General features: G+C 40.6%; 1 protein-coding gene across 1 annotated transcript; it reads left to right on the top strand.

Moving 5' to 3' along the window:
* The first annotated feature begins 390 nt into the window (after window positions 1-390).
* LOC137583962 (uncharacterized) lies at window positions 391-25,175 on the top strand. Its single transcript, XM_068299158.1, is given in 8 exon segments — window positions 391-705; window positions 13,591-13,864; window positions 13,931-14,246; window positions 14,391-14,901; window positions 14,903-17,226; window positions 23,256-23,535; window positions 23,626-23,746; window positions 24,280-25,175. Coding segments are annotated over 8 exon segments (4,518 nt in total). The 3' UTR covers window positions 24,657-25,175.
* The last annotated feature ends 1,142 nt before the right edge of the window (window positions 25,176-26,317 follow it).

Genomic DNA, 26,317 nt, shown 5'->3' with positions numbered 1-26,317 from the left:
TGGCTCCAACATACACACACACACACGTACTCACTGTGTATGAATATGGCAATTTCCGTTTACGCTTAAAAGCACAAAGCGTATTTACTTTGAGCAAGCAAAACTGTCAGCGTCAACCGCAAACTATCGACGTGAAGAGTAACATGGCAAACCCGCCCGCATTGCCAAGCAAACAAATTAGTGTTTAATTATACATAGAACAAGGGATTCTCCTAACCAACTAAACCAACAAACTATACATTAACTTTAAAAAACAACAAAAAACAAACGCGCAAAAAAAGAAAATAAAAGCATAAATGCTTCAAAGCGAACAAAAAATGGTTAAAAGGAAAAACTAAACACAAAGAGTTAGACAAAAAGATAGAGAGAGAGAGAAAGGTGAGAGAGAGAATGCAGCAGCAGGAACATCCCAGAACGGAAGTGAAACGCGCGACTGGTGCAGTCAAACCACCGCGTCTGAAGGCCAACACAAAAAAGCATTTGCAATTCGAAAGTCCATTGCCGGTACGAACACGTACCAAAGTAAAGGATCAGCAGGAGCAGCCTCTAAAGCAACAGCAGCAACAGAATGCCATTGTGAATGTTGCTGCTGTTGCGGAAGTTAAAGTTGCCATAAAAAATCGTCTCGCCGAAGGCTGTAGTCGTCTTATGTATGCGTGTCAGCAAGGCGACATTATCCAAGTTCTCGCCCAAATACGCGCCAAGGTAAGAGATTTCTACAACTATTAGGTACAATGAAAGCCAAGTTTTTGGCGCATCCAAACATGTGTTGGGCACGAAAATAGCAACAACAACAATTGGAGCAAGAACAAGACTAACAGCCAGACAAAAGCCCAAATTCGGAGCAAAAGGCGTAACAAGATTTTAATCTTTTTCCAGAGTCACGATGAGCCAACACAAAAACTTAAAGCTCAAGAAAACCCTTTACTCCTCCTACTTCACTCTCTCTCTCTCTCTCTCTCTGTCTTTCTCCCCCACCTCTCAAATTTAAATTGGAATGAACCAAAGAGTGGCAGCAGAAGAGGTGGATTTCGTTTCTGGCTTTACAACTTCCGTTGCAGTCATTTTGGGCGCATTGTTCACAGTTCAGGGACCTAATTGCTTCATAAACATTTCTACAACAACCAGGCAGACCGGAATGGGACGAAACGAAATCTACTTCATGCTCCCAATGACAAAAGACGAGTTGAATTTCGAATTCTGTAAATGGCAGGACATTTAAAATTGACAAAATAATCCCTAAGCTTAGTTATGGCGAAAGGCATAGGCAAAAGCAGCAGCAGCAGTAAATTTTCTCTATGCTCTTTTCGGCATGCCTCTCAATTTTGTACATTTCATTTCATTTGGCATCGTTTTGTTTTCGTTTTGGTTTTCGTTTTGCTTTCAAGCGCTCGTCAAGCGCCTAAATATGCCAGCCAATTTCACATTTAATTGAAATTTGAAAAGTTTTTAATTGAACGCAAATAAATTTGGTAGAATTTCATGCCACTTGCTTCGTATCTAAAAGTAATGGCTGTCCCCTTTTTTCGTGTGCAAACATTGTCATGTTGCTAGTTTTGCAATTATTCGCTCTCTCTCTAATTTGGCTTGACAAATGCGCTTCATTTCCGGGCAGCCGGTCAATTGAATGCTGATTCCACCCCTCTCTCTCTCTCTCTCACCCATTTTGGCATCGTAATTGATAATGACGCCAAATTTAATGTGAAATTGCCTGACATTAAAGAACATTGGCTCAATCGAAATTTCTTTCCTTTCTCTCATTTCGCAGTGAGAATAATGAGAAAGCAAGGCAGAGGCTTGAGCTTGACGTCAATTCGCTTCACTGGTTGGTTATATAATAGGGCCGAATAGCATTTGTGTTATGTTGTCGCCTAACCTTGGCCTATCGCCTTGGTGGGAGTTTGAAGCCACTTTGAAGCAGCCAAATGCAAAGCAAGTGCGGCAAAGTTTTTATTTGCTTGTGAAATATGGCAAATGTTGGGCAATTATTACTTACTTACTTAATGTGCGGCATAAACAACATCATGACCGCATTTTTCCAGTGCTCCCGCTTATTGAGGCAAACTGGCCCAAACCATTGAAAACTTTTAGTTTTGCCATTGCTTTATTGGCTAACGGGGCGTATGAGTAATTTGAATTCAATGCTATTTTTCGCAGAATTTCAGTTTAGTTGAGTAAAAAATTTAATGAAAATCATTTTGCAAATGAAATTTTCATTTTCCAATAATTCGTTAACTGTAATGATAAGAAGATTACAACAGACTTATTGTTACTCATTGCCCATTGCTTTGACTACATAGAAAGGAGTTGTTTAAATTTTTGTTTCAACATTTTGGTAAGTTCCATATACTTGATTTATATCTGATACTGTAGCAAAACTACCTCTTTTGTCCGTAGTGTTAAAACTTAAACATTAAACACAATAATGTATAAGTAGATAAGAAACTTGTTTTCGACATGTTTTGATGTGTTGAATTGAATTTTGAAGCATAATAATGTGATCATGCTTTCAATACAAAATTAGATTTCTCTCAATGAATTGGCCCCCATCTCAATTACTTAAGCAATCTAATATGCAAATAGTTGATCCCTAAGATTCGCTTTACATTTCTCTAAACTACATTTTGTATCTTGACATTTTCCAGGGTTAACTTTTTTGGTATTTGTTCTTGTTTTCCATTTCCTCTTACTGCTGCTTTTAAGCCATCCCATTATTTCTTGTTTTATTTTTTTACTTTGTTGCTGGCCTAAGTAGGACAAGTTCAGGACGACTCTGTTGCTAACTTTGTCTGTGTTTGTGTGTTGTTTTGCCAATGCTAATTATGCCGCCATTATATGCCGACTGATATTATTAATGTTTGTTCTCGCGATCTTCTTGTTATTTGTGTGTCTGTTTCTTGTTGCCTTCATTTTGTGCCTATCTTGTGGCTGTAGGATATGTTTTAATTTGTCTTGACAAGCCCTCAAACTGTCGCGTTAGCTGTCTGTCTGCGGCTTACACGCCCATTGCACGCTCCTCGATAAGAAGGCGGCCGTCTAACCCATTAAAAGTTTTAGCATCTTGAATTTTCTCGACTCACTCATCAGTCGGTCTGAGTTAGAGCGGGAGATTTCACTTCACTTTTAACTTGGCTTTCCTTTTTTCACTTTTACAAAGTTGAATAATTAAACGCGGCTTATTTGTTTTTGTATAGCTTGTTGCTGATGTTTGTCTTGCGATGTATTTTCTTTTTTTGTTCCCTATTCTCTCTGCTCACTGTTCTTTTTTAATTTTTAATTAAAATTATGGTTAACGGCCTCAGCGAATTGCCTTCTACTTGTTGTTAGCTTTAATACAGATTTTCTTTGTCGATATCCTGGCTCTCGTTCAACATAGCGTATGAGTAACAACTATGGCTAAGTTTAAAACTCGCACACCCATACAGCTATAAATATGCTTGTCTTTTGTTGGTATACATCGTTGGTTTTCAGCTCTTAAAGAGATAGAGAGAGAGGGGGAGACAAGGACCTCTTGGGCCAACATTCATCGACTTTGTTTACTTGCCTGCTATTGTTTTGCTTAAACTTTTCATTGATGTTGGTTTTTCCTACTCTCTACTGCTCTCTAGAGAGCCAGAGTAGTCCTCGCCTGTCCTTGCCTTCATTGTTGTTGGTGCTGCTTTCTTTTTTACCAATTAAGTCTTAATTTCTTAGAAAATAAAACTTTTTGGCTCTTGGCATTGTTTAGCTCTCTCTCTCTCTCGTTCGTCATTTTAACTCACCCCCATATGAGATCCCTTCCATTAGCTTTGCTTCTCTTTAGTTAATGTTAATGTTGTAATTGTGCCACCTCAGCGTTCAGGTCAATGTTGTTGTTCTAGCCGCCTTTAACTTTAAACCGCAATTTCGACCAACAGTTCGAAAAGTGAAGTTTTTACACCACAAGTTGGTAATTTCATGTCTATCTAAGGTGCTGGCAGCAGCCCACGCAGCAGCCCGGCTCAGACGGCTGCCGTGCCACAGATTGCTGCAGGTGTGAATTATTTATTTTCACTTAAGATTTGCACCACCGCCCCCACCCATCCAGCGACCCACCACAACCTACAGAAGGTCTCTCCTCTGTTTTTGTTTTTTTTTTTTTTTTATCTAACCATTCACTTTTACAGCTCTCAGCTAAAAAGTTTTCGCTCAAAAGTCAGCTGCAGAAGTTGATTTTAACTCAGCGAGTAGCTGATGCTCGAACATGGGGCAGCTTTTGTTTGTTGCAAATAATATTTAACAAACTTCAACTAAAACACTCCATGATAAGCAAATAATTTACCCTACATAAGCAGATCGAGGACCATTTTGATTTTTGTTCTCTTTTTTCTTTTCAAATAACAAGTCACCTTGATTCACTTTCGTATACAAATTTTATAATTTTAAATCGAGAATAGGTGTTGCTTGCTCTACCTAAGCCACCTTATCGAATTCATACTTCTAGGGTAGGCTTCTGCTGTCCTGCTGGATGCTGGTGATTTCTCAACAGTTTGCTTGCCTCTGGGATCGAGGGGAATACTGTGTGTGGTCTTCGGGAACCATCCCACATCCAATGTTGAAAGTTGTCGTACAAAATTAATTTTGTATTTGTACGCACTCGGTGTGGTTTTTTTTTAAGTTTTTTTTAGCGCTTGATTCTTAAATATTTAATATTCAACTTTAGTTGCTGAAGCAAAACTGATTTAACTCTGGCCGGAAGCAGCTTCTAGATGTAGTCAAGTTGTAGTAGTAGGTACCTGCTGCTGATGATGAATACTGATGAATGTTGCATGAGGCATGTGACGAGCAGCACAAAATGCTAACTACATCTCGCTCAACTCATCTTTTGGAGCATATATTCCAATCCATTAGCATGCCATTTTATGTTTTTGTGTAGCATCGATTGAATGATTCATCAACATTCTTGCCACATTTTTCAGTTAATGCATTTTCTTTTCGCTCTCTGTCTCTCTCTCTTTACAATCAAGGTTCAAATTATTATTAATTTGGCCGAGTTCTGGTCCTTCTCGGCCTTTGCTTGAAAATTTTAATTGCAATTTTTCGCAATCACTTTCTTTACTCTCGTTGCCCGCACCCGTCATTTCGAAATGTTCAACACGTTTGGCACATTTTGCTCAAATTTCATTAAAAAGGCAAAAAATAAAGAGAAAAAAGAGAAAGAAAGCATGTTGAAAAAGTTTCCATTCTGTATTTCCCCCTACCGTTTGCCAGTGGGTTTTTAGCCATTCACTTCGGTTTGATGCGTTTCAGAGTTTATTCCGTTCGTTTTTCAATCATTCATTTGAATTTTTTTTTGCCGCTGACATTTAAATTATTTCACAATATCTATTTAACTTTAGTTTGCAGTCGCAGTCATTTGAATTTTTAATTAATCGCCCTGTTTGCCTTGTCCAGGTAAAAGCAAATTGGCGCGATATTGACTGTAAAAATGGACGGTTAAAAAAGAAATAAATGTAGCACGGTGGACTAGGAAATGAAAATGGGTAAAAGTTTTGACTATAAGATGGAATGCAATTAGTGAGCACGAAAAGCTGGCAATTTATTTGAAAAAATCAATAAACCGAAGTTTCTATACCCTTGTAGTTCTTAAGTGTTTGAGACTCTAAAGCATTTCCCGAGTCTTGTCACACTCTTACTGGGGCTTTAGTTGTAGTCATGTTACTCAATCCAATGGCAGTCTCCAACTTTAGTCTCTATCTTTGTTTTTTTTTTTTTTTTTGCAATACAAAAAATCTAATTTATTACATTAAGCTTTCGGTTGCGGTTTTAGGACAATTAATTCCAGGTTATGACCCATCACAAATGTTGAAATAAATGTCAATAAAAGGGGAGTGAACGGAAGGTTTCGACTCATCAAAAAACCGAATTGTATTCGTGTTCACTGGCTAATTGAGCAGAAGCCGCTACAGCAACAATAAAAACAACAACCAAGGAGAAATACGAAAATGGAAAAGAAAATTTCAACCAGATTAGGAAAGCTGGCCAAGGCCAACTCTCGGAGCATCCGACCCAGCATATGCGGTGGTTTTAGCCGGACAGCTGTCCAATTAATTAGAAACCAACAAAAATAGTAACCGGACTATGAAGAGGAATGACCCTAACTGGCTCCTAACCCTCTCTCGCTCTGTCTTTCTCTCAAAATGGGATGTGCGTCAAACTTTGCAATGGCAAATTAATTACTGAAATCGTAGAAATTTGTCTTGCAATGGCGAGGAAGGAAGACGGAAGAACATGGAGAGGATGGGCGGGCAGGCGGGAGAGGGTATAGAATATGAGTGGAATTGTTGTCACTGTTGTTTGGCTTTGGAAATGACTTCCGCAGTGGTCTGGTTACTGCCCGAGTCAGTTGCCAGTTGGCAGTTTCGAATTGCGAAGTTGCCTCAACCAAGTTGGTGTTGTCTCCTGCCCAGAACTAGTTGGCTAGTTCTCTATGCGCTTGGGTGTGTGTGAGAGTGTGGAACATGTAAGGATATCCGTGTATGAATTTGTATGCTCCTGCAACATTTTTGCTCAAGGAAATGCCCAGCAGGCTAATCACATGCGAGAAAATCTAAAGTAGGGATGGTTAAGGCAAAACTTTTGCTTAGTATTCAACAATATTTGCACAGAGTGCATAATGACAGTCAAAGTTGACACAAATGAGCATAGCTTGTTACTAATTTTAATGCGCTTCGTTGCACAGTTCAAAATGTTCTGGCAAAAGGGTGCGGGTCTAGGTTCTGGTCTGGTCTGGACTGGTCTGCTTATCCTTGTCCAGGAGGGGTTCATAACCAGTTTGTTGTTGGCATATAAAACTTTTCTGTTGCGGAAATTACTTTGAATCTCTTTTTGGGGTTTACGGGTGTGTGTTTGTGTGTGTGTGTGCGAGGGGCTGGGTGGTGGGCGGTGTGCGGTGTGCATAATTTTTAATTGAGCTAAGTCCCGGTTTCCAGATGAGCTTGCCTGGTTGTGAGGGAAGGGCGGGCTAAATGAATGGAATGGAAAGTTTCTAAAATATTTTCCAAACTTAATTTGATTTGAACACAGTAAAAATTAACAAAAGAAGCAAAGATTCCAACCCCAACCACTTTTAAGTCATGACTTACAACTCTTGGTTCAATGAATTATGCAAGCTACATGATTCTTGTTTCATCTAAAAGTTTTTTAAAGTATGCATGGGATAGAATTGAACGGCTGTTAAAGTATGAAAATTGCTGTTGATGTTTAGCAAACTGTTTACCACCTGAGAGAAGGGTTTTTTTCGGAGAGATGGGTAAGGAAAGTAAAGGACTTAAAACGCCGACAAAGTTTCTGTAGATGAAAATGAAAGTTTGCCGTTGTTGTTAATCCGTTGCATGGCATAAAAACTATGCAAAAGTTTAACTACACATACAGAGCACGGCATAATAATAATCCGTGCGGCAAACCTTTAGATGAGTTGATGCCAAAGCGGAGAGGGAGCAGCAAAAGGATGCTAAAGTAGCTGTAAATAATTGCCAAAACTACTTAAGAATGCGGCGTAGTAAAACTCTTCCTACATCATCCCTATACCTATCGTTCTCATCATCATCGTCGTCCTCAAGCTACCAGCCACAACAAAGGCAGCGATTTCAGAGCGGCAACTGCAATGCATGCAACATCACATTGCATTGTTGTTGCAGCTGACAACGTGGCACTAATTAGAAGTATAAAAGGTGCAGTTAGACTGGAGAGACTGCAGCATTGTTCTATACTAAGAAAAGGGAATGGGGAGTCCTGGACCCTTGATACGGCATCTGCTAAGCTGTCGTCTTGCCCGCATAAACTTATCACCTGCTCTGTAGTCGGTTGTATTTGGTGGTTGGCGGTTGCATTAATTAAAAGACAACTTCAGTGGCCCGAAGTAAATGTGATTAACATATGAATTACATATTGTACGCATAAATTTACCATTGAGTGGAGGTAGAATGAGTGGGTGAGTGTAAGAGATTCTATGCTTTTGTGTGTCGGTCACTTGACATCTTAAGCAGGCTACACATACATATATAGGGGTAATGGCGACCTTAAGGCGCCTCCTGGCAACAACTTCCGGCATTTTGTGTCAGCTTTTGGTCTTGGGGTTATCCTGCTGGAAGACTTTCGTGTTCCTGCCTCCATAAGCAAGCTGGCAGCCTTTTAATGTGCTCATGTTGTTGCTGGCCTGGTCTGGTCTGAGCTGTTCTCTTCTCTTCTGTTCTGTTCTGTTGTTGTCGCGTCACACATAATTATGGCGGATGTGCTGGCCAACGAAGCGTTAAGTCGAATTCTCGGTTATGCTCTCTGACCCAACGTAGTCAAAGCGCCCTCATCCTCAACTCCAACATAGCCAATCTTTCTCTCTCTCTCTCTTTTTGTCCCTGTTGCCAGTTTTGTGGCCTTTCATGGCTTTCAGACCATGTATGTATTTTATTTTTTATGCATTATCATGTTACTTGGCTCCTGCTATGTCTTCTTTCATTATTATTTATGCTTTATTTATATTTGTACGCACTTCCTGATGGCAATGTGTATGTGTGTGTGTGTGTACACAATAAAGGACTCCTTCTCATTGTCGTACCACACGTCGTATGCGTCATAGTTGTATAAATTTCTATGACTTCTGTGGCTGTTGCTTCATTGTTATGCTAATGGCTTACGATATATGAATAATAAGCCTTGGTCAGCAACGCGAATGCTGGTCAACCCATACACACACAAGCACAACCACAGACACATACACACAGTCATCTTGCCACACTCAGAGAATAAAATCAAAAACAATTCAATTCAATGGCTTCAAATTGAATCGGTCTTAACTTAATATTTCCATTTAAGATAATAATTTTTGCTCTCTCTGTAGATTCAAATGTCGAATCCTCCACACACAAGTGCCAACGCTGACAGTTGTCGGTTCAGTTATGCAAATGTATATAGATTTATACATATACTTATATACATACGTAAAAATAAATATCTGCATATATTGCCAAATGAAGAAGTCTGACTTTGAGATCTCTGGAAGTTGATTTAAAAAGCAGAAAAGATAAAAAAAAATATATATGTACATATATATTCAGAAGTAAAACCCAAAAAGGAAGTTTTTAGTTGTCATTTCTTTCTTCGCTTTCGTTTTTCTGTTCTGTTTGCTTGCCCGGAAGCGCTTAAAGAACCAAACACGTGCCATCTTGGGCTTAGGCTTACCTTTACCAGAGTGAAGAGTGTGAGAGAAAGAGTCGTAAAAATGTGAAATTTTATGACTTTGCCCCCCGGGCCAAACTGTTGCTGGCTGCCAGCTTTGGCTTGGGCAATGCATTTGCTCTTGGTTATGGTCCGGTGACTATGTGTAGAAGCTGCTGCTGGGCTTTCTCTGTCATAAATCCCCATGCGTGGGTGTAGTTGTTTGTTTTGTAGCTCATTTGCCTTTAATCAGGTGGAACTACATACAAAAACAACAAAATTGAATCCTCTTTCCATACTGTTCGACGGCAAAATACTCTCCAGGTGATATTCTATTTGTTTTAAACAGTTTGCAGTATTTAGACTTTGTTCCCTTCCTTATTTTATAGTAAACCTCAACAGAACTAGCTGTAACGAGTATTGAAACCGAAAGATGTATTATTTTTCAACTTTTAATATGATTTACGAATAAATAACAACAATTTTATTCATTACGTTTCGATGCCATTGACGAAAATAAATTTTTTGATATTGAAAATTTATGGATAATACATTATCATAATGCTAATCGGGATAACCCAATTGTATTGAAAACATTGCTAAAGAGTATAAAAATTAACTCTATTTACTGTCCATTTTTGCTGCTGCTATTCTGTGGCTTCATTTTTATGTGGCCAGGGCACGTTTTATTTGTTTAAAAACTATTAAAATGGCATAAACAGCAACAACCAAACAGAAATGAAGGGAGCGGCGAGATGGGAATATAGGATGTGGAAGTTGGTGAGGCAATGGGAATGGAAACTGGCCAAAGTTTTATCTATCCATGCTTCGTAGAAAGACAATAATGGGTAGTAGAGAGAGAGAGAGGGAGAAATAAAGAGAAGCAAAGAGGGGAAGGGCTGTTATAAAGGGGAGCAGCTGCTGCTATGGTGTTTGCTTCTTCTTTTTTCTTTTTGGAGCGCATTGTTGTTGGACGTATTTGATTATCGCATTTCATTTTGTGTTGGGCAAACGTAGAAAAGTTGAATGCAAATTTGCATGACACCAACAGAAGCGAGACAAGAGACTGAAAAGAGATAGATAGAGACACAAAAAGGGAGAGAGAATGAATGAAAAAGATGAGGAAGAAAATGCGGCAACAATCACACCAAACCATCATAATAATAATAATAACAAAAACAACAGCAACAACAACAACAGAACAATTTTATTTGACGCTGCGTTAAGTCCATGCCCCCTACATTCAGTTCCCCTATCTCCCAACCCCAATCCCTGGCCAAACTCGGCTCCTCCTTGGTCTTTTCTTTGTGCCCGCACAAAAAGAAAAAGCAGACAGCAAATGGTTAGAGGTGAGGGGTCAAGGGGCTGAGGGAAACGAGAACCAAGCTCGCTGTCAAAGTTTTTAGGTATCATTTCAGTTTATTTGAATTATTCATAATCCGGACTGAAGCGTAGGTCCGCCGCAATACACACACACACACCCGAATATACATAAATACCCACCCACCTACCCAAAACTGTAAGACAGAAAGAGCCAACTCTGAACTCAGACAAGGCCAAGCGGCGGCAGTGGCGGCCATCAGTGAAAAGGGACACAAAGATAACGGAAACAGCAAGCAGCAAATAAAAATCATTGTAAATACATTTTTTCCCCTTCCCATCCCCACTTCTCTCTCTACCATCGTCCGGTATTTGTTTGGTACGGAATTAGACCAATGTACATTTTTTGGCAAACAAAAACCAAAGCAAACCAAACAGAAGTTCCCAGAAAAAAATTCAACAAAACAAGAAAACAAAAAAAATGAATTCTAGCGTGAATCTGTCTAACTTGATCAAGTTTGTATACTCTTACTGCTGATCTGAAATGTTTCAGGGAATATCTAAGAACGAAATGTGTTGGTATTGACGGTGAAAGAAATAAAATACTTTTAGATCGCATTTTAAAGTTGAACAAATTTTGGCGTTGGGCTAATTCGATTAAAATAATAATTATAACAGATATCTTCTCTTAATAAGCATATCCAGTTTACACTTTTTCATATTGTGTGCACACTATTTAATCTGATGTGCCAACGTTTTGCCCACCTCTGTGTACCCAATTTTTTGTAGTGTACAAAAAAGTATCAACCACAGGGTGAAAATGAAAAAAACAAGACTGTAAATTAAGTGAAATATTAAATATTTATTAGAATAAGACGGAAATAGAAACATAACGTGGCAAAGGGGGTTAATCTTGACTATATTTGACAAATAAAAAACAAGGAAATGACAAGAAAGAATAAGGAACCTATTTAAAGGATTCTTTTTTCGTATATCGCACTTATTATAAGTAAGAATCATTTAGTTAATTTCAAAGCGGGTCTATATTTAAAGAGTCGGAAAAGTTCTTAAAGTTCGATCAAAGTAATTGTTGGAAACCAATTTTGTTTTCTTCTTTGCTTATACCTTGCATATATTGCCAAGTATTTCCTTTTCATCAAATCCTTGCACGAAAGTATCTTTAAGTTTATTTTTAACGCTTGTTCGCCTTTTTTTCTCTTCTTTTCTTGAGTTTGGCCCAATGGGTTCTTGGCTTACTTTCCATAGTTATTGGTTGCTTGTTTGACTTATAGTTAAATGTGCAATAAATTGAACAGCAACAACAGGAGTACACACACACACACACACACACACACACAACTATTTCCGCCTGCCCTTTGTCGCCTGGCGTTTTATGGCAGTCACGCGATACTTTAGCCCCTGATTCTCACTCTCTCTCTCTCTTTCTCTTGTAGATAAATATAGAAAAGTGTTTGTAAAAATTGAATGTTGGTTAGAGGAAAAGTAACACAGTCAATCATTCTGTCTAACTGACAAGATAAAAACCTACGAACTAAAAGTTAAGTGGGGGAATTAGAGGAATATGTAATTTTCGGGGGGAGGAAGCAGGAAATTAGCGCAAACTAAGCCACGACCGACCACATCAAAAACTTTGTTGCGATGCCTAACCAAAACATGGCTCTGGCAAAGGAAATGGAAGGGAAGAGAAGCAAGCCATTTCTATAGAAAACTATATTAGTAGTGAGATGGTCGACGATTTGCCAACGTTTTCACTTTCTCATTTGCGTGCTGCCAACGCTGTCGCTGCCTTTGCTGCTGCTGTCGGCGTCGCTGTCGTCGCATTGCGATTTGCAAGCAAAGTTTTAGCATACTTTTTGGCGTCGGCGACAGTATTTTCTGTGCACTTGACATGTTTTGACACGCCAAAAAAACCAAAGGCAGGCATGTGGCTCGTTTCGTAGACGACTTATTCGGCAGTTAAATGAAAATGTTCGCCAGCCCCTTGGAGTTTGATGTCGTTTTGCGCGCCAAAAATGTTAACGTAAATCTGGTGAGATCTACAAAAAACAGCAAAAGAAAATTCAACTCCAGTTGGCCCGTGTTGCCAACAGAAATTACAACACAAAATTCACCACGTTGCCATGGACAACATGACACACTTGCACTTTCCAGGCGACGCCACAATCAAACATTTTATGTTTGTTTGTTTACATTTTGTTTCTTTTGTTGCTGTTGCTGTTGCTTTAGTTACTGGTCAACAACAACAGTGAGCGGCAAAAAACAGAAGAGGCAGAAAAAAGCAGAAATTATCAATTAATTTGTTTCGTTTTTTTCACATTGTAAATTATTGTTACTGCAATAATTTTCACATGATTAACGCGTAAATATGTTTAATAATTAATTGGAAAGCTGCCACATTTGGCATTTAACACATCAAGAGACTGAAGACGGATACGGAGAAAAGAGCCAACGGCTTCTTTCCTCCAACCAACACACATTTTGGCATAAATAATTGGAATGGCCTTAACAAACAAAAAATACTTGTATATATTAAATATACATATATACATATTTGTGTCATATAGAAAAAAATAAACCAAATTGGTCAATCAACTAGTGAATACCCTTTATCAGATAGAGTGGAAAATATAGTGGATATAAAAACTATTCAAGAATTGATTCAACTGAAACTGAAATAGAAAAACTTTGGAAATATTAAATGAAAACTATTAACTATTGAAATGAGCTTTGACTTTAAAGACTTGAGAAAAATCAAGAAAATCCTTCAATATTTATAGGATATTCTTTTGCATTACTTTTTATTTTTGTCATTTTAAATGAAATTGAACTGTTAGGGGCATTGAGGCGGGGGTGACGAGCAACCATCACTTCCAGTTGATGCAATATGTAAATGACATTTTAATTAGTTTATTAATCGGCAAGCAGCAGTCTGTAAAGTTCAGTTCAGTTTGGTTCAGTTTCGTTTTAATTAATTTTAATGCCGGAAGACGCTAACCAGCCTGACAATCAACCAACTCATCTTGTAATCATTCACCCTCTCTTATTCTCATTCTCTCCCTCTGTCTCTATCATTTGCAGCCCCAATTGCTACGGCAAAGAGATCGCAGTAATCGCAACGCCTTGCATTATTGTGCAGCTCAGGACGTGGAACAGACGAGGGACCTCGTGGCGGCCGCCAGTATTGCCATCGCAGCTCCAGAGCTACTGGAGTCTGCCGATGAAGATGGCTTCACACCGCTTCACTTGGCTGTTATTCAGGGCAATTTGGCCATGGTCAATTTGCTGCTAGCGAACAAAGCCGATGTGAATGCGGTGGACAATGAAGGGCATTCGGTTGTCCATTGGGCCACAGGTAAGTTTAAGATATATGCATTTTCTCTTCCCAAAGTAATAACTATTTTCTTTCTCACTTACGTAGTGTGCGGTGAAGTGGAATCCCTTCGTGCTGTGTTGGCGGCCGGAGCAAATGTGGCCAAACCGGACGTTAATGGTGGAACTCCTCTGCATTATGCTGCTCAGATGTGCGGTGCCAGCCATGACAGTAGCAAGCAGGGCAGCAACTCCAGCAAATTGGCATTGGAGATACTGGGCATTTTGCTGGCCCATCCACAGAGTAGTGTGGATGTACAGGACAAAGATGGCAGACAGCCTTTGCTGTGGGCAGCATCGGCAGGATCAGCCAAAGCGGTGATAGCCCTGGTTAAAGCTGGAGCTCGAGTGGAGAGCGCTGACAAGTGGGTTGATGCCCTTGAATACCCTTGCAGAGTATTATTTATTTGGCCAATTGACCGCCTCTCTGTTTCCCTAAATAGTTAATAACTGCAGGGATATTTATTTGAACTTTTCTAAACTTGTATTAACATACTTTACCTTTCCAGAGATGGCCTAACTGCTTTACATTGCGCCGGTTCACGTGGCCACACCGAATGCATTGATACTTTAATTAGCCTATGCGGTGCTCCAACTGATCTCATCGACTCGAACGGGTGCACTGCTCTGCATTATGCAGTCACACTGGGCCATGCGGATGCCACAGCACGCCTGCTAGATCTGGAAGCTGAACCAAATCGTCAGGATAGGAAGGGACGCACTCCGGCCCACTGTGGTTGCTCCAAGGGACAGTTTGAAACGCTTAAACTACTCAAAGAACGTGGAGCGAATCTTTGGTTACGAAATGCAAAGGGTGACCTGCCTCTACATGAAGCAGCCGCCTCGGGCAGAAGGGAATTGCTAGAATGGCTACTAGCACAACGTTCCAAACAGGTAAACACTACCAGCAACGATGGACGAAGTTTGCTTCATATTGCAGCGGCAAATGATTACACAGATATGTGTAAGCTGCTTCTTGACTATGGCGGCGATGTAAATGCCTTGTACAGAAACTCTAGGGGGGGTGGTCCTGACGCCTTTGGATTGCGCTCTACAACGCGGACATCGTTCGACGGCAAAGTTCCTGCAAGCTCACGATGGACAACCATCAAGTAAGTTGCGGCTAGCGGCAAGAAGAGGCAACCCCTTTCACGAGAAGAATGCCAACGATCTAGTGCGTCCTCTCAAGTATGTAGAGAAGGAGGAGCTGCATGATTTGCGCAGCTCTAAGAAATATGTTGTCTACTTGAAACGTTCCGATTCCGATAATGCCGAAGAGAATGGCGCAGGTGATGATGGGAATTGTAGTTGCTCGGAACAAATGTATCGAAGAGAGCAGCGTATGGAGCATATTTGTAGGCGGCACAAGCGTCGACATGTGCGCAGAAGGACCAGCAGTTGCGGCGAATCCAAGCACAAGAAATGCAGTGAAATTTGCCGTTCCAAAAGCAACATAGAGATTAGACGACGCAAGTCCAAGGAACGATATGCCAGCACCAGTGAATACGATGACGAAGACGATGATCGCGATGGTGATGAGGAGGGGGAAGATTCCTGTGAGAATTGTTGCTATCACAAGAGAGAGAAGCAACGTGTGATAACTCGTAGGCGTGCCACTTGCAATAAGAAATCTAAGGAGCTTTGCAATGGACAGCAAAATGATGATGAGGATAATGAAAAAGAGACGCATGGCCGCAACGGAGAACATAATGTTCCCATTATAAGAGATAGCAATGCCAATAATAGCAAGATATTGGCCGCCAAGGAGGCAACATTCATAAAGTCACCTCCACAGAGTGCCAAGCAAAGCGATAAACCCGCCGAGCCGGATACTCTACAAGTAGAGGAATCACATGCTGTAGAGCTAACCGATGAAGAGCATGACACCGCAGTTAAATCTGTGGTAACCCAAGTAGATGTCCATCACGATGCCGAACAGATGCCAGATCAATCCAAGTCTTCAGAAGAAGTATCGACGCCTTCCCAAGAGCCGGAACCTAAATCGGAAACGGAGAAAGAGGTCAAAGTGGAGTTAAGTGAAGAGGAAACGCAATTGGTGTCTAAGGAGGTTGAACAAGTGATCAAAATAGCAGCCACCGCTTTGAGTAGCGAGTCCAAAAGTTCACTAGAAGAGACTTTATCGGTAAAGGAAAAGCCAATGGCGCAGAATAAAACTACTGCCACTGCCATGAAAGAATTGGAAAACGAGGCCTCCAACGCCAAGCCAACAGTAACAGAAACAACACCAATCCAACCGACCCCACCGCCAGAAATTCATTCAGATCCACTTCCAATTCCAACTGAGCCAGCAGCTGCCAAGCCACAGACGGCAGCCACAGAGAAACCACAGGCAGTTGCTCCCAATGCTAAAGAGAGAGAAACACCAGCAGCAGCAGCAGCAGCAGCTAAAGCTGTCAAGAAACGAGAGCAGCAGCCAGCTTCGATTTCAACTGGGCACAAACAACCGCAGGCTGAGCCCAAAAAGCCACCAACCGCAGAGCCTTCAAGGCATCCACCGCCCTCCCAAACACATCAGCAACAGCAGCCGCCGGCGCCACAATCGCAGCCACAGCGAGAGCAAGAATCAAGACGTTCCTTTACTCTACTACCGTCCGATTCGGCAGATGATGAACTAGTTCCCACTCAACTCAATTCTAAACCAGCCGATGAACCCGAAACCGAACGTAAATCGAGCTTTCAAATACTCAAGAGCGACGACTCGTTGGTCGGACTGGAGGACACTCTACCTACTAGTAATCAAGTGTTTCAAGTGGTCCAGAATGGCAACTCAGGAACGGCGTCGACTAAACTTCCCAGTGCTGCGGAACTGGAGAAAATGGAGTACGACTTTGAAGAGCTTGACCCGGATAACGATGTGGATGATGATATCGATGATCCGGATGGCATTGACCCGGAGCATGATAGTGCTTTGCGTCGCTTTCTCAGTAGTGGCAATCGTCATGGTGTAGGTGTCGATATGACCACCAGTGATGCAGCTGCTGCAGCCGATACCCTGGCGGGCAATGGACGCAAGCGTCGCCTGAAGAAACGTGTTCGCAGTGGGGCCAAGACGCGACAGAATTGGAAAAATGCCCAGGATGCACGGGATGGCCAGGCATTGGCCACCAGCAAGGATCAGGATTCTGGCTTTGAGCCCAGTCCCAGGGCAGAGCGCACAAAGATTCCCACCCCACGCACCGCCCACACGGCTGTGCCAAGGCGACCCATTTATGCCACTCTAGACGGCAGATCCTGCAGCAGTCGTCACGAGAATCGAAAGCCTGGCGATAAGGGTGCCTGCGACATGACCAGTGTCACACGCTCCATTCAACGCAACATTCGTAGGTAAGTTTGAGAGAGAGGCACACTCGAGCTGAGATTCATTCGCTCTTCATTCATTTAAATTAATCTCCAGGCAGTTAGTGGCAATGGCGCGTCGTTCTTTGCCTTTTTTGGCTTGGAGATTTATTTACTTGATGCTTGATTTTAATCAACTTGAATATCCCGACAGTAGTCAGGCTACAGCCTGCGAGCTGCGGCTCAGTCTCAGCCATGGGCATCAACATTATATCACGATTTCGCGTACTTCAGCCTCAAAAGCGGTCGCCATCACCATCTCCATCTTTTTAATGTAATCAAAGTGGGCCCAGCCGCCTTAAAGTTAATTTAGTCGGAGGATTTAATAGCCTCGGCTACATTTCTCATTTTTCTCATTTTTTCCTTCCCATGACCCCCCTACTCCTTGCCGCTCTATATTCCATTGGAGGCGCCATTGTTGTCCTGGTCAGCAAATAAATTGCCCAGGCTTCCGGTTACTATTAACAAACAACGGGAAAAAAAGGGAGGAAGAAAAGAGGAGAATTCGCGCTTTAAAGTTATTATATTGCGGTTAAAGGTTATAAACAGGGCATTAATGTTCATTTGCCATGTACTCAAGCATGAACTATGACCTCGTCCACTTTAAGTTGCCGCCCTTAACATGTAACAGGTGGAACTTTTACACTTTGACCAATTGGAAGCAGTTGTCCTTTTTCCTCAGTTTAATCGGCAAAATAATTACAATACTTATTCATTTTTATTTTCTTCAATTAAAAATCTCTCCATCAATTTATTTTTTAACCAAGTACTGTCAACTAAGTCAAACTTAATTGATAATTGATTAGATAGACTCATTCTTTTCAATAAAATAGTTGAAAAGTTTTTCTTATTGGATCAAATTCTCTTAAAGCTGGTTCAATGTTTACTCAAATAAAACATAGAAATTTGTTAGGGGAAATAATTCTAAAATTATCTACTTAAATATTAAGCAAATATTATATTCGTGACTGAGTTTTGGCTCTCTGCTCTCATGGTTTAGAAGTAAACTTTTTCCTATGATTATACTGATTTATTTGAAATGCCGAACAAATCTCCGAGCTCTGCTCCAAGCCACGGCCATTCGCTGTCATTAGCTGAAATGCTCATTTCCGGTAAAGAGTTGCGCATTTTAATTAAGTGCCAGAGGCCCACCGGACATGCCCCACCCTTACATCCATTCGCCCCTCTCCTGCCCCTCAGGGGACTATACGGATGAGTCGGTCCCCTGAAGTGTTGTACCTGTCCGCCCACCTGCGGTGTGATATTTTGTTTATGCAAAAACTTGAACAAAATATGAAAATTAGCCGCAAGCCCACAGTAGCAGCAGCCAACCGACTTGCTAGCTTCGTTTACAACTCGCTAATGCTAATTGTAAATGGAATTAGTGCAGATTAGCGAGAGAGTTTTTAAGAGGCGACAAGGCAAAGGCGAAGGCAAAAGCAGAAGCAGGCACCGAGTGGGAGGGTAGTGGCAAAGCCAAGATGAGGCAATTACCATTTCGTGTTCACTGTTCGTTTGTGTTCTTGTTACGTAAATCCTTTTCGTCAACCCAGCTCAAGTCAATGGCGACACGTGTGGATGGATGTATAGATGGATCATGCACCACATTTTCCGCATAATTCAATTATACCTACCATTTATATCTGAGCTTCTTCTTTTTTTAAAAGTCAATTGTATTTCTGGCATTTGCATAAGCCAATGCTGGAGAAAACTTAATTAAATCAGCGTAAGCTGACTTTTATTAATTTTTCTAATCTGCCACAGCCTTCATGATGAATAAATTGACAAGCCAGGGAGATATATTGAGCAAAAAGCATCCCAAAATACACACAAAAACCTAGACAAAGAACACAACAAGAAGCCAAAAACAAAACAAAATTTCATTAGCAAGTAACAGAATCTCTTTTCGAATACTCTTTTTCGACAATGTTTTGGGCAATTTAAAATTAGTTTAATTAAATCAAAACAAAATTGGGGAAATTCTACGAGGATGATGCTCATGGTAATTAGTTCCAGCTTTTGAATTCCTTTCATTAGTTCCTCTTTTATAAATTTTATTTTATAAATTCCGTACCTACATCTACATCTTTTAGTCCAGAGACAGAGGTTGCTTTATCTTCTTACTATTGAAAGATAAAGTGTGTGATATATACACATTTTGGCAACTTTGACATACTCTTTAAACCAAAAAGGCAAAAAAAAAAAAAAAAATTGCGTCATGAAAATGCATTTCATAAATAATTTTTTTTCACTTGACTAATGAAAATGTTTAACTATGCGGCCTACTCTGGCTATTTGCATAAGCCAAGCAAAGAAAAGCAAAACGAAACGAAGCGAAACCAGTTGCCAAACCCAACCAGAAGAAATATGAAACTTTTTTGCAAGGGATCTCTCAGAAATATCCATGCCATCGCAAATATAAAACGCAAAAAAATTAAAAAAAAAAAAAAAAAAAAATAAATAAACCAAAAAGTCAAACAAGAGCAACAATTTTTTAACAAGATGTCGGTGTGAGTCAATTAATTCTTGAAAAATACACACGCACAACATATCCCCGAGAAAGATAAAGAGTGAGAGGAGAGGAGTGAGTGAAAGAGATGTATAGAATGAGAATAGGGAAGGAGAATGGGGGCTGCGAGAGAGAGAGAGAGAGACCGTAAAAGTCAAATAAAATTTACTTGAGGCTCAGCGATGAAAAAATAAAAAAGTAAAAAAGGGAAGCCATAGTACAGCCTGTAGGATACGGTTTTAACCAGAAGCCAGAGGGGCAGCTGTATAATGGGGGGAAGTTGCGTTACGTTGTGGCATGAGCAAACACCATGAAAAGTGTGTAAATAGAGAATTTTATTTTATTTTTCGCCATGGTTTTATAAATATATATATACATATTTTGTATTTTTATTTTATATAGGTTTCACATACACACATTGGCAACTTTATTTTGCTTTTCGTTTTTGGCTCCAAAGAGATTAAAATTTTATCTGACGCATAAATTAAACAAATAACTTCTCTTTGCGTGTATATTCATCTCTCTATCTCTCTCTCTCTCTCTCTCTCTCTGTGTGTTTGTGGTGTGTGTGTCCCAGTAGCACAGGTGAGATTTGGGATTTATAATGTACGCTCACGTAATTGACATTGTTAAATATTTGAATTTCGTTCATTTTTTTCTTTTTGTGTTGTTGTCCTTAAATAAGGTTTCCCTTATGTTATACTAGCGGATAATTTACAAGCTGAGCGTGAGTCAATTAGGAATATTATTTCAATCTGGCAACTGGCAGCACGAAAATATTTTTTAATTATGCAAAAACTGATTGCCAGTATTGTAGCGAAAAGTATTTAATGAACCAAATTGAGGCTAAAAGCAACTGACAGCAATTTCTAACTAAAATAATATCAGAATTTACATATTGACCACGTTTTTTGCATAGATTTGTCAAAATGATAGCTTAGAGTATAAAAACTTGTTTACTGTTCATAGAAAGAACCACGGGTTTCGTTTTAACAAGTTAATCCTTCTAAACTTTAACCTCAAAGAAGAATTTTTTTTCTTGTTGTCCATTCCTAAAACAGACGTGCCAATTGTGTTTTCTTATTGTTCCAAGTAGTTTTAATTGAAATATTTTGTTTATTACCAGCTTTTTGAGATAACTCTTTGTTTGTGTTAACGGTGTTAAGCCTAAGCCATTAAGCAATTCCATTTAGCAGCTCTGCTTTCAAAATATTGTCACCAATTTGCTTGAAGAGTATTTCAGACGAGTTCCATTGGATATTTTAGATCTTTGTTGAATAATTTTCCCGGAAAAACTCGAATATTTTATGGCCTCTCACTTTTATTTTCAACTCGTGGCTTGTGCCCATCTCTCTCTCCCTCTCTCTTTCTCCCTGTTTTTGTTACTTAATACACAAATTGTCTGGCAAGGCAGTTAGTAGGCCTCTCTACTCAGCTTCAAAGTTTCAAGTACGCGTTGAGCAACTTGGATATATAATGAGAAATGAAGCGCAAAACTTTTTGCCCAAAAAAACAAAGAAGACAAAACCAAATTCAACCGCAGACTTTGGTCTAGGCTTTTCGTGTAAAAACACAAGTGATGTGTGCCATGCTTGCGACTTTGTCATTATTTGAGATGCTGACGACGGCCGACGGGACGGAGGTGGCATCGATTTTAAAACAAAAGCCGTCTCACCTGCATATCTTTCGGTATCTATTTCTGTCTCTTTTGCTCTGTGTATTTCACTGCTCGGGGGCATGTTGCAATTGTTGTTGCAACTTGTGCGGCGCTTAATTTCTTTGCATTTTTTGTTGTCACTGCTGGCGTTGTCAGCGCCTTCACAGAGCCCGGCGGGCTGCTTTTGCTGCTGGTTTTCCACTTCATCCAGCACTTTGGCAGTGTGCAGAATGCACTTTTTGCCTGTCACATTTGTGTCACAAACAGGATGCCGTGGGCGGCTGGGCGTGGCTGTCAGTCGGACAGTTGCAGTGCTGAAAATGTAGCGCACAAAATCAACGCGCACAGAAGAAAATGAAATAAAACTTGTACTAAGCGAACGTAAAACGGAAACGGAAATCAGCAACAGCAGCGGCAGCAGCAGCAGCATAAAAAATGTGCCAAGGACAGTGCAAAAAAACATAAAAAAAGCACAACAACAAGAACACGAACAAGTATTTACCAGGGCGCTGTTTGGTGGCACAAGGCATCACAAAGAAGAAAGTCTTACCAAAGAATTGAGGCGCAACCGAGTGAAGCCAAAAGCGAGGCGTAAAATTGAAAAGCGCTTCGGCAAACAAGCAAGATGACGATGACGATGCAGATGAAGATGATGATGAAAAATGGAGATGGGAAGATGACCACAGGATAAGGCAGCGGCAGGCAGCAATAGGGATAACGTCAAGCGGAAGAGCAATGGCCAGCGAGTGGCGGTTTGCGCACTTTCGGCGCTTCAGTGCACATTGGTCTCAGAGGGCAGAAGCTATAGCAGCCAACCCAGCCCAGCCAGCCCCTGGGCCAATTTACTATACAGCTTTTAGTTCTCAAGTATCCACTTTTACCTTGCCCGGCCCAATGAACTTTTGTTTCAAAGTCAAATTGTTGTGCATAATTTTGTAGAACGCATCCAAGTGGTTAGGCAAGCAGTGTCGATGCGACCTCTTCCTTCTCCTGTTCTTGCTCCTATTCTCCTGCCTCTGCCCTTCACCCTGCCACACTGCATAAACAATTTGAAAATGCTGCTCAGCGTTTTTCGTCAAGTGCACTCGACAAATTTGCTCAGTTTTTATTTTTTTCTCCTTTCGCAGTGTGTATTTTCGCTTGTGCCAGAACAACGACAGTTGAGGAAAACTTTCAAGTGCTTAAAGAGTTTTGCCACAGCCTTTGGGGCTTCAGGGTTTACGCCTTCACCTACCACCAACCACCTGGTCCAGGTGCAGGTCTCTTGTTTCCGTATCTACTACTACCATCTACTGCTTCCTGCTTCCTGGTTTAGCTTTTACTTTGCTTTGCTTGGTTGTTACGTATTTGCCTAATTTTTAATAAAATTTCTAATAACATTTTATGGGATGGCAGACGCCGTGCCGTTGGCGGCTTTAATTTGAAATGGGCCACGCTTTATTCTTTCCCTATCTCCCAGTTGCAATGTGTGTGTGTGTGTGTGTGTGTGTATGTCTCTCTCTCTCAATTATTAATAGAATTTTTTCCGCGTACGCACTTTAGTATTTTTGAAATTTTAATAACATGATGCCTTTTTATTGCGTTCGCGCATTGTCTGGACTTAAACCAAGTTTGCCCTCGTTCTCTCTCCTTATTGTCGGTATTGGGGTCGCAGCAGGGAGGCAGGACTGTTCTTCTGTTGTCTTTTGTTTCCCTTTGAAAATATCAAAATGACAATTTACGTTCATTTGCCCCAAGATGATGATGAGAATGAGGATGCTACTACTACAGGCTGGATGATTACATTCGGTTGAGCTGCTGGGGCAAGCTGCGCTTTTCTCCTCTTGAAACTTATGTTTGTTTCATTTGCAGATATTACATGGAGCGCAAGATCTTTCAGCATTTGCTGGAGCTGAAATCCCTGCAGATACGTTCCAGTAAACTGAATGAGTCGGTTCTGGTTAAGCGGGCCGTCGACGACTATCACAAATCATGTGTGCTTCTTGGCGGTGAAACTGGCACTAGACTGCGACGATATAATTTCAGTGAATATACATTCAAAAATTTTGAGCTCTTTCTATACGAGACTCTCAAGGGATTACAAAAACCGGGCACTAACAATTTTCAGAACATCAATGAAGTTTATGAAGAGGTAAGCGGGAGAGACAGAGAGGATTGCCTGTCCTCCCCATTCCATTTCGTACTAATCCCTTTCTCTTTTTCGTCTCTCTTTTTACGGCAGGCTGAACGGCGTCTAAGTCCGGACTACAATGCCTACGAGAAGGCTTTGCAATGCACTACGAAGACGCATCGCTGTCTGCATGCTGCCCATGCCTATACAGGCATTCCCTGTGCCGCCTACAGTAAGTTCTCTCCTTTTTCTCCAGGTTTCCTTTTTGTTTTGCCATTCAAAGTCTTTGCAAGCGTGAAATATGGCACTAGGCAGACACTGTTGGAAATCGCTTGGCCACGACTTGAAACACTTTCACCATTCGCTCGTGTTTCTTAGAGTCTGGGTCAAGCGGGTACGCCAACATTCAAAGCCCGCGGCTGCCGCTAAGTCAAAAAAAAAAAAAAAAAAAAGAAGGCGAAAATGTATATAAATCCTAATTACGAGCACTTTATTCAGGGCACAAGCGAATTAAAAAATTATATAATTATATATTTTTATTTTTTTTTTTGCCCCTTTGGGTGAAAAAGGGAAATGAAGCTAACTGGTTGAATAAAAACGCATTCAATTTGTGTTCTTGCCTTTACAAATTGTAACCAGGCAACGCGCACAGCGCTAAGCCAATGTGAATATGTTTTTAATCCATGATTTTGTCAATTTCGGTTGGCAATTAAAATATTTTCCACATTTTTAATCGGACTTTCGTTTGGTGCTTTTTATTTGCAGTTCCCATGATGAATCATCATACGATGCCTAAATTTGGCTTTGGTGCCTATAAGAAGAGCGATAATGTTAGCAGTTTTTATTTGCCAAAAATATTAACCAGTGGACGAGCCTCTAGCGGTGGTGCTGTTGGTGGCGGTGGTGCTGGTTACATTGGCGGTGGGCGTGGCAATCGATGCAACCACAAGGTTGCACTGGAGCTGTCGCATGGCAAGAATAAACAACTAATTTCACTGCCAGCGGAAAAGTTGGACAGCAATAAACGTTACTATGTGACATTCACAGTTAAGGAGTCCTCTGGGCAGGAGTCTCATAAGCAGATCCAACAACAACAGCAACAACTATGCGCAAATACCGCTAGCGAGCCAAGCGGCAAGTAACAACACGCGGCATACATATATGTAATCCAATGCGTATGCGCCATTGCCATCAGCATGGCCACATCCACAACCTCCACCTCGTCCACCATCTTCCATTTGGCGTCATCCAGTCACCCCAAACCTCATCCTCATGCTCATCGCCGACGCTATTGTTGTTGCTCCAAATGCATTAAAACAATGCAATTGCAACATTTTGTGCTGCTGCTGCTTCAGTTGCCTCTGACCGTCTGACAGTCCGACCGCCCGTTGTTCGCGTGCCGTTTTTTTCCTTTTTTTGTGTTCCTAGTTGGTTCCTGTTTTGATGCTGTTCTATGTAAAATACCACGCAAATGACAATTGACTCTTGGCGAAAGCATATTAGGCTTGCTGCCAGGTATGTAATCGTACATCATTCTTTTAGATGATTCTGCGGTTCACCGCATGAAACTGCCTTAGATAGTTAGCATTGAAAACAATGAGAATCTAAAAAAAAGACATTATTAGATCATTCTTCAGATGCATATAATTCAGATATACAGTAAGCCAACAATATTTCAATATGAATTTATTGACATTATGAAAATAATTCTATTTGAAAATCCATTTATTAACAGCTCTAAAATGTTTCCACTATTAAAACAGTTGTTCCAAGTACCAAACATTTGACAAAGATCTCTTTCATTTTTAGAGAGTTTAAGAGAGTCAAATCATGCCTTGGTGCAGCAGTATACCATACAAATAGTTTGATTCATCTGTTTAGAATTTAAGGTAGTTAGTATTTATTTACATATATGTTTGTAACCGAAACAAACAAAACTGATTCTATTACTTTCTATTTTTTACTTCTCGATTTAATTGTTTTCTTTTGGCAAACTTAATAGAAATATTATGAAAGATCGATAGATTTGAGGACGTCTTTTTTCTTTTTTTAAGAAGCCTTTGAAGCTGCCCTTGCAATCTTTATGTGGGGATTGTTTTGATGCGTGGTATTCATTGGTCGTAGCTGCTAGAAACTATAGCATACTTATATGGGTTTCTTTTGGTTTTTTGCTGTTCTTTGTTTTTTTTGTGTTGGTTCTGTTGTTTCTGTTGTTGTTGGTTTTGGCCCCAATGCACTTTAAGATGGCCAACTGCTGATAATGGATGATGGCGCTGCGCTGTGGCTGTCAGTTGAAGTTGTCACGCCAGCAGCCATGGATGGAGGCAGGCTTAAATTATGTGCTATGCCACAGTCAGCGAAGCTTCCTCTACTCCATTTTATTTTACTCTCTTTTTGTTTCTCTGTCCTCTCTATGCTGTTTGTTTGTTTGTTTGTCTGCGCTGCGCTTTTATTTCAGTTTTTCATTATCATTTTTTTTTCTGCTGTTCTGTTCACTGTTTTTGTTGTTTTCATCGTGATGATGATGATGGTGGCGGTGGTGGTTGATGTTGTTGTTGTTGCTGCTTGGTATGCTGCTAATGCCACAGATAAGCGTTGTTATTAACGCTCGGCTTACCAGAACCCGGGCTAGCAACTAGCGACTAGCGACTGGCGACAGGCGTGAGGACATACTCTCGCCTCCATCTCCATCTGGTTGCTTTTGTTGGCCTTGCCAGAGCGCAATATAGAAAACACCATGAGCCATGAGAAGGGCGTAGGAGTATGAATAAATGTAAAATATGTACCGTGCATTTCTTTGGCA

This window comes from Drosophila tropicalis, unplaced genomic scaffold, assembly GCF_018151085.1.
Source record: "Drosophila tropicalis isolate 14030-0801.00 unplaced genomic scaffold, ASM1815108v1 contig_878, whole genome shotgun sequence".
Lineage (NCBI taxonomy): Eukaryota > Metazoa > Arthropoda > Insecta > Diptera > Drosophilidae > Drosophila > Drosophila tropicalis.
The sequence above is the reverse complement of the archived record's forward strand: the minus strand, read 5'-3'. Positions and strand labels throughout refer to the sequence as shown.